The sequence below is a fragment of the Atta cephalotes genome (assembly GCF_000143395.1).
Source record: "Atta cephalotes unplaced genomic scaffold scaffold00008, whole genome shotgun sequence".
Lineage (NCBI taxonomy): Eukaryota > Metazoa > Arthropoda > Insecta > Hymenoptera > Formicidae > Atta > Atta cephalotes.
The window spans coordinates 1,926,653-1,936,537 of NW_012130072.1; the positions used below are offsets into that span (position 1 = coordinate 1,926,653).

At 25.7% G+C, this 9,885-nt stretch overlaps 2 protein-coding genes across 2 annotated transcripts in view; both read right to left on the reverse strand.

The window, feature by feature from the left end:
* LOC105627333 overlaps nt 1-4,157 on the reverse strand; it is a 7,370-nt gene extending 3,213 nt beyond the window's left edge. Inside the window, exon 1 of the mRNA XM_012208618.1 lies at nt 4,053-4,157. Within this exon, the coding sequence (XP_012064008.1) occupies nt 4,053-4,157 (105 nt within the window). The remainder of the gene's footprint in view (nt 1-4,052) is intronic.
* Nucleotides 4,158-7,655: 3,498 nt separating this feature from the next.
* On the reverse strand, nt 7,656-9,885 carry LOC105627334 (the record flags this gene model as incomplete). Its single annotated transcript, XM_012208619.1, has 4 exons — nt 7,656-8,054; nt 8,951-9,113; nt 9,340-9,473; nt 9,817-9,885. Coding segments are annotated over 4 exons (765 nt in total), but the record flags the coding sequence as incomplete, so codon positions are not given.

The window sequence follows — 9,885 nt, forward strand, 5'->3', positions numbered from 1 at the left end:
GCTTGAAATCTCTACTTTCGAAAGGTTACACTATATTTTTTTTAGTTTCTGTGAATTTGATAATTTTTACATTTAAAACTACGAGCTGAAAAAGATGAAAAATTTTCTTTTATTATAACTTTGGGGATTTCTCACATGTCCAAAAAAATTTACGAAAATTTTCGATTAGCTATCGTGAAAACTTGAAGCTTTCGCTACAAAATTATTATTATTATTTAAAAATGTTCCTATGATTTTTGTATCTGAATTCTTCGCGAATTAGTAAAGGAGTATTCTAACTTTGATTGCTCATAATTCGGATAAAAATCATCATACCGCAATTTAAAAAAAACAGATTTTTAAAGCTTAAACTTTTTTCTAACGAATAATATAATTGTAACGTAAATTTTGCAACAAATAAAAAACTTTTGCAAAAAATTTTTTTTAAATACAATATGAAGAAACTTTTTCCCCGACCTAATATTTATTAAAGGGCCTATAATCTTTAATTTAAGACATATATAGGAATAGTTGTCATTTGCATTTTTTATTAGATATATGTATAATAGTTGTCATTTGCAGAATTTTGTATTAGATATTCGATTTTTGCAATATTTTATATCAGAATGTAGAATCATTTAAAGAAAAAATTATTTATAGAAAATTATTTATATGAATCTAAAATTATTTCTAAAAATACTATTCTAAGTAAAATTATTCTAAATAGAATTGTTTAAAAACTTCTCATTACTATTAATTTAAAAAAATATATGTATAACATAACTTCGGTGTTATAATTTTCCATTTTACAGTTTAATATACAATTAAATATAATATAAAACATATATTACATATCACACATAATATAAAATTATAACTATTGTTGAGGTTATATTATTTTTAATTAATATTTGTTTTACATTTATTCGTAATGTTTATGAGTTACATAATGTTTGCAATTTAAACTCCTTTTTTTTTTAAGAATATGCTTAAGAATGCTGGCGGTAAATCACTAGACAACGAATAATGTCTAAAAAATGTCTTTATGATGCTTTCGAGATATTTTTTAGATATACACGTATATGTCAGAAGACATCTTTAATGTCTTCATGCATGTCTTTTAGACGTGTATATTGTCATTTAGTATTTCTTAAATTGAAATTTATAATAAAAAGGGATTTAAAAACGTGTTATTGATTCAATATATAGATGAGAGAATTAAGCGATTCAGGAGAAGAGTTTCGGATATTCGATTCGTTATACATTTAAATGATAAAAATTGATCGGAAGAAAACTATATCAGATGATAGATATTAATAATTCTCAATTCTTTATATATTTCTTTATGGTTTCCATCTGTAAATTTAGTTGTCACATTGAGTGTTATGTGTCATAGAATTCATTAAAACTTTGTATTCATATATTTTTCACACACATATCATTATGCATTATTTATCTCATATTTTTTGATGCAATATACACAGAGTCACAATCATCGTACAATACTTTTACGGTACTCTAAAAAGTAAAAATCCTAATACAAAAATATCGACGTTACAATAATTTTTTGAATTACAAGCTAACTTTAAATAATTATATGTCAAAAACTATTTTACTTTTATTGTCTCTGTCATTATTTTTGAATTCTTTGTAACATCCTAAGACAAAAATCCTAATCCTACGAAAATGTCAAGGCTATAATAGTTTTTGAATTACAAACTATCTTTGATCAATTATCGAATTCAAAAACTATTGTAGCTTCGACATTTTCGTATTAAGATTTTTTACTTTATCTTTAGAATACACTTTGAAAATATTGTATAATAGTTGTAAAACCTGTATATCAAACAATTCGATATGATGTTTGGGAGGATGTTTGAGTCTTTACTTAAAATATTCCTTAATAAACTCCGACTAAATATCAGTATTAAAAGAAAAATGATCTTTCTGCAGTTGAACTATACTTTTACTAGAACTTAAAGTGAAATAGATATATATTTGGTATTTCACGAAAATTCGAAAAAAAGTTCTACAGTCTAGATCTAATGAAGAAATAAAAAGCAGACACATAAAGTATTGATAATAAACAATACGCTAAAGTGACTAACCTGAAGTTATTCGTCTTTGAATTCAGTCCTATTTTTTTAAAAATGCTTACTATATTTCACTGTGCTGTTTCGTAAAGCCAGCCACAAAATGATACGTACAGAACAGAAGTGACAAGCTTTATATCTACATCGGTACATTCATTTATTCATTCATCATAGGCTTTGTACCTACATCAGAGTCTTAGATAACTGTAGAAACTTGGTAAATATTATACATATACAGATTTATCCTTCAATAAACGCTAACGGAAATGAAAAAAACAATGATAAGACAAGCACCCTGTGCGATATTTTTCTGTTCGAAAAATAATTTAAAATAACATCATAAAAAAATCGTACAATAAACGTTTACAACATTCATGCAAATCATATCATTACCTCTTTAGTCTTTATCGATAAAGAAATGTGAAAAAATTTTATTATAATAGCAGCGTGAATTGACGAAAAATTTTGCAATTACGGTATGATAATTCGCTTTAATGTAATAGTTTTGTCAGAATAAAATTTCTAAACGATATTTATAAAAAAAATTAAATACAATTCTAAATGATATTTGTAAAAAATTAAACAAATTCAATTTGAGATGTAAATATTTTAATAATTTCATAATCCGATATACAACGAACGAAGTTTTTCAGCCACGCAGTTACGATGATCGACATTGTAACACAAAATCATATAAGATTCTAATTAAATATACGCTGAAATAATTGACATGATAAAAGATAATTTTTACACGCATTCAATTTTTTATTCATTATACAATTAAATATTTACTAAAAGCTTGTCTTTTAATTTACGTAGAATATACATTCTAAGACGTGTTCTGATTTCTATCTCGATGCTCCGCGAATATCATGTCATTCTTATTTAACTAATTTAATTAAATCTTATTAATTTTCGATAAACAACAATGATGACATAACATCCGGGTGGAAATCTGAACATGCTCCTACGTGATATTTTTGAGAATATAGAGTTTACCAGTAAAAAAAGTACGTAAGAGAAAAAGATATGTATATTGTTAAAATATTTATTTCACATATTTGCACAAAAAACACAAATAATGAAAATTTCGGACAGTAATAAAATATATTTATTTTTGTACTTATTAAATTACAATATTAAAATGAAACTGGAATATAATCGATATACATAATAATGTATAACAAATAAGAGTTAATATATAATGTATAATACATAACAATATTAATATATAGATAATACATATATATATATGAAATATAGTCAAATAACTATGGTATATAGTAAATTATTACATCACAGTAATGAACAATAAAAAAAAATTTTTAAAACTTTTGTTAAAACTTAAAATATCAATGTATCGATGGGCGCAGGGTGGCCGCAAGTAGGAGATCAGTTACAACTTCCGCATCAGGAAAAAAGTGAAACATGATATTCAGGAAGTCATGATGACAAAGTTAATAGTTACATAGATGACATCGACAAATGAACATACCTGCATATGCAATTAAACTGATTAGGTACATTTATACATTCTATTTTCAAATATCTCATATGTCTTATCACTGTCTGTTTATTTTGATTACTCAAGCTGAAATACGAAATATAAAAAGCGCATTTTAAGTTTAATATAGTATTAAAAATGAGACTCTTGTGTTTATTAATATTACAATTATAAATTACTTCTCTATAGAATTATATAAAATGTGATGCACGTGATTGTATAACTCTACAAATTTTTCGCAATGCAACCAAATGATGTTCCGTTGATTCCACATAAAATTCTTATATTTAATATTAAGAGTCTTTATATTTTTAATATCAACACAAAAATTTGAATGGTTCATGCCATCCGAATTCTTAATAATTGTGATGAGAATAATTGTTACGACTGATTGTGAGTCATACGTGATGATTTACCTTCTCACAAAGGGCTATGGAGGCAACATGAAATCTAGCAATTCCGTGAAGTATGGAATGATCTAAATCATACATGTGATCGAGAGACGCAAGATCTTCGATCTCTAGAAGCATTGGATTTTCATTTTGCATGTCTTCCCGCTCATGCGGTGCTTTTAGTAACATTGTTAATTGTGAAATTATAAAATTATAATCATTTTATTGATATTATGTTATTTTAAATTAATGTTTATTGCATGTTATGCCTTCTACATACTGGATGTGATAAGCGACGAGCTATATCCTTTGAAAACTCCGCCTTTTTACACGTGACGATGAATAGCAGAATTCTCATTAGGTAAGTATTGTTCGTCGCTTATTGTTCATAGCGTCCAGTGTGCAATGAGTACTACAATTCGTTCGTAACGTTCGCGAATTATGTAATGTTTGCAATTTAAACTTTTTTTTCTCAAGATTTCATTTTTTTCGAAATGCAATGTATATTAAAGAATTCACTATGATATGTCGATGTATATCAAAGAATTCACTATGATGTTTCGATGTATATCAAAGAATTCACTATGTTTAGGACTTTATTTTTCTCAATAAACCCCGACTGCATATCAATGTCAAAAGAACAAAAAAGGATTGTTCTTTGTGAATGAACTACACTTTTAAAATTTAAATGAAATAAATAAATAAATAAATAAATAAATATATATATATATATATATATATATGTATATATATTTGCTATTTCGTGAAAGTGAGAAAAATTTTCTAATGCAGGTATAAAAAACAGGATAAAAAACAAATTTAAAGTAGATACTGATAACTATTACTAATAAGCAATACGCTAAAATGACTAACCTAAAATTATTCATTATTCTTCAGTCATTTATTTTTCTTACGTCACTATGCCGTTTCGTAATGCCAACTTCGAAATGATAACAGAATTTACAGGCTTTATAACTAATATATTTCAGTATCAGTCAGTACATTCACACATATTTGTTCATTCATTACAAACTTTGTACCGATAAATGTCAAGACTATTCAAATTTCTGTAAAAATATATTCAATTGATGTGTTTTTGCGTCGCTTTATCTGAAAATCGAGATAATAATAATTAAAGTTGACGATTATTCAGGTTGGATAATTAACAGCTGTAAAATGACAATGCGAGCATACCTTGCAGTTGCAATTTCTACGGCCACATGCGCATGCGTTTTATGTGTTTCTCTCCGTATTTTTTTATCTGCTTTAAGAACACAAATCCTCCGCTATAAATCACAAGTTCTCTGCGTTAGAAACAAATAAATTCTCCGCTGTAAAAACAAAAAATTATATGAAAAATAATTTGTTTTTAAAACATAGAATTTGTTTTTAAAGCTAAGAATTTGTGTAATAAAAGCAGAAAATATTTGTTTTTAAGAATTAATTAGTGCTGGACAAGTGATCACAGTGCATACTTGTGACGCAATTTTACGTTGACTGTGACAGATTTTCTGACATGAATAGTCGTCATAAGTAACTTTAACGATTTATAAGACAGATCGATGCTTTTTTTTGTCAATCTTCATTTTTACGCGAAAACGCATTGAGTACAATATTTTTATCGAAATTTAATGTGAACGGGTTGTTAATTCTTAATTAATATTTATCAAGCAATAAATAATAATCTATAATAGAGCAATGATAAGACAATAACACATGAATACTGTAACGCAAAATCATAAGATTCTAATTAAGTATACCCTTAAAAGTATCAATGTTTCATAGTTTTTAGGCGCATTGAATTTTATATTCATTTTACTCTCTAAATCTCATAGAGTGAAATCTCACTCGAAGAGACTGAAAAATTTGGCCTATTTTGAAAAAAGAGAGAAAATATGATTACTCTTGTTTAAGAGTGACAGATTTTCATTCTTTTTTGTGAAATTTACTTTTTTTGACATGATATTCACTCCGAAGTGAAATCTCAATCTCTTTTTTGTAATATCAGGATAGATGGAACCTCACGTCAAAATCATCAAATGACATCGAATCGATTCCATTATTATTTCTCACTGGATATGATATAGTTCAAAGTATATAGCGAAAGTTATTATTCAAAGGGAAGATAAATTTCGTATTAACTAAAAATAATGTCGCAGAACAATTATAAATCCTATTCTTTATCATAATTCTAAACGACTGAATCATCTGTAATGAAACATCTGTAATATATGATTGTCATCTTGATCCATTTAAAGAATCAATTAATAAACCGTGCCAACCAGTAATTGTGTACAGTGAACGATTGTGTAAAATATGACATTTCATATTATAAAATACTTATCGCAATTGCGTTCTAAAAAAAAAACACTAAAGATAGAAGGAGTAGCACTGCCAGAATAAGAGTTTAAAGTTGAATAATAGCCGACAGTGCATAAACACAATGCATCGCACAGAAATAAACACCAAGACCATGAGATAATTGTTGTTATTCCAAAAAATTTGTTGTTTTGTAAAATATCAAATATTTTGTTCCAGATTCATTTCATTTAATTATTATTGTATATTTTCTGTTTCATTTTATGATTACTTAATATATATTTATTGTAAAATTGTACACATTGGGGAAGAAGGATTATCGCTGGCGAGGAAAGCAAGTGCAACACTTCAAGAAAGTGCGACAATTCAAATCAAATTTAATTAAAATGAATTTAATATTAAAAATTTGCTATAAATAATCAACTTAATCAATGACATCGATTACCATAATTGTAATGTAGTATTTGCACATAAAAGATTAGAATATGAATTTAATTCATGGTCAGCAAAATTAAATGTATAGGAATGTTTTCTGTTTTAAGTTAACCAATAACGTGCAATTTTTAATTTGACAAAAAATTCAAAAATCACAATGCTTGCAGGTTACATAGGTTACTTTATTATTGTATATAGTATTGTAAATACTTTATTATTGTATATATTATTGTATATATTACTTCATTATATATATAATCATATCCAGTTATATATAAATATATGTATATATATATTATTTGAATATTCTTATACTTGAAATTCTTATATTTGAAATTGATCATCAATTTGTAATTTTGGACTCAGTAAAAAATCACAAAATTTGGATATATTATATAGGATTCGGTTATTTTATTATTTATTATATTTATTATTTTGTAATATTTTTTTCAATTTTTCTTACGCATGTTTTATGTTAATACAAACTAAAATACCTTATTTGATATCTTAATTAATTTGTACATTATTTTTACATTAATATAATAGAATAATATTATATACATCTTTCAATAGTATTTTTTTGTTAACACATGTTGAATTAGATAGTATCTATATAACAAAACAAAATGTATGTACGTATGTGTATACATATTGTTATCAGACATATTATATATTCATTTTAAAATCTTAAGAATAAAAAATGAAATTACTATTATCACACAATAAATAATTTTAATTTTTTTAACCAAAAGATAAGTTGATCATAACTATTTCTCGTCTGTATATTTTAAAAAAGTTTTTTTTAAAAAGTACATTAATATAATTCTACTTCTATTAATTTTAATATATTTGTTATAATTATTATTTAATATTTCCTAGGTTTCTATTTCTTTTCTATTTTAATTTTTTATCATTAAATAGAATTATATACATTTAAAGATCCAGTAAACCCCACTCGTCGTACAGTGGCAGTCTTCTTATCAATATTTTTTTATAATTCTCACTTTTTAAACCTGGATTTACATAAGTACCAGTGCCTAACATTTCATCCAAATCTTTCGCCTCAGTTTTATGGCATAGCATAAACTGTAAAGTTGTAAAAGAAGTCATCATACCATAGCTAGCTTTTCGTTTTAGTACAGCCTTTAATTCCTTCATGGTGGGCGGTTGCGTCTTGCAGTTCAATTGCTTCATAGTCATTGATAAGGTGCCAAGATATTCATTTAATAGAATATCTCTCTTATTTTCAATGACATCGAAGGAAATACTTGAATTGAGAAAATAGAGAAGATCGATAGTCGGCGATGCGTAGACGCATAATTGAAAGTCTACCTATAATAAAATAAATTTTTTTGACCATCAATTTTTTATATCTACGGTAATTGTTTGGAGATAAAACCTGTATATCAGGAAAGAAGTGAGACATCAGACATGTTTAAGAAGTCGCGAAGACAAAGGTAGTAGTTTACATAGATGACATGGGCAAACGAATATGCCTGCATGTGCAATTAAACTGGATAGGTACATTGCATTTATTCAAAATACATTCCATATTCAAATATCTCATGTATTATCACTGTCTGTTTATCTTGATTGCTTAAGCTGAAATTACGGATGATTAAATTGCGCTAAAATGTACTTACCGTAATAGAATTTCTTGAAACATTATTTATTTATTTAATATATCGTTATATAAATATATATCTTTCTCTTTATTATGATTATAATAAATAATATTTATATTTAATTAAGAAAGTTATAATAAACTTTCAGAAATATAGATAATTAGAATGTAGTGAATGAGCTATCTTAAATTGTGTTTATAATAAAGTTCACATATATTGTTCAATTATAAATATGAAAGATACTTGTGAGTATCTTAGAATAGATTTTTAAAGTAAATTTAATCTTTTATCAATATAAGTCTCATATGAAAGTATATATAATCATCATATCAAAGTATCATATAAAATATAAATTGAAAATTTCATGAATTGTTTTATTTAATTTTAGTTCTTAGTTGCAAGACGAAGTCTAAATGCTCATTGATTTATTATTGGGTTGTCCGGAAAGTTCCGATTTTGAAGGAAAATTGAAACGTAGAAGATTTAAATTTTAGTATATTTATTAAATTTAAATCTTTTGCGGCACGAACTTTCCGGATAACCCAATATATTCACGATTTTATCTTGCAAATGTAGTATTTTTTATAATTTGATGGTACTTACAAAAATCTGATCAATAGGCTTGCCATTATTGTCATATCTGAACAACATATTATTCACGTGACAATCACCATGATTAATAACATTAAATTCATTCTCACAGACCTTGAATGCATTCATTCCTATTTGATATATGTGATCAGAGAGTTTAGCAATTTTTTTCTGAGTATCTGTTAATAAAAATCAAATAAATTTGAAATCATATGAAAATATGTAAAAGTAATACAAATATTTTTTTTGAACAATGTAACTTATACTTATATTTGTAATTTTCTTTTTAACATATTTTTCCTTTTCATATTAGTTTCTTTGTGTCACGTATCATAAAACATCTTAAACAAAAAACATTAAAAAGTAGAGCAATAAACATTGTCTTAATTAAATGCAAATCTTACTTTTTCACTTCCGGCCAGTTCATAATCTCGTCTGCTAAAGCTTTAGTACTCTTAATGAAAATATCTTTCATTTCTGCCGGATGCTGGCTATTAATTATTCCTTTCAAATACATCTCTTTCTGCTTTGGTTCCTAATATTAAAATAAAATAATATTAAAATATTTATATAAAATATTTATATAAAATATTTATAAAGAAAATAAGTAATTATGTTTGAAGTGCGGACTAAAAAATTTTCAATGCCATATGTGTAGATCTAGATATACAAAAAATTTACACAATAATTGTAATATCATATACATAAAATTTTCTGACAAATTTAGAACTGATCGTTTTTTAGAGAAAGTTACGACATAATTCAGATAATGTCGAAAAGATATTCTAAAGGAGAATAATCCTTGTATTCATTGATCTAAATTCTTAATAATGCAACGAGATATTGCGATTGATTATGAATTACATGTGGTGATTTACCTTTTCGCATAGGGCTACGGAAGCTGCGTGAAACCTGGCAAGACCGCGAAAGGCCAATATGGAATGATT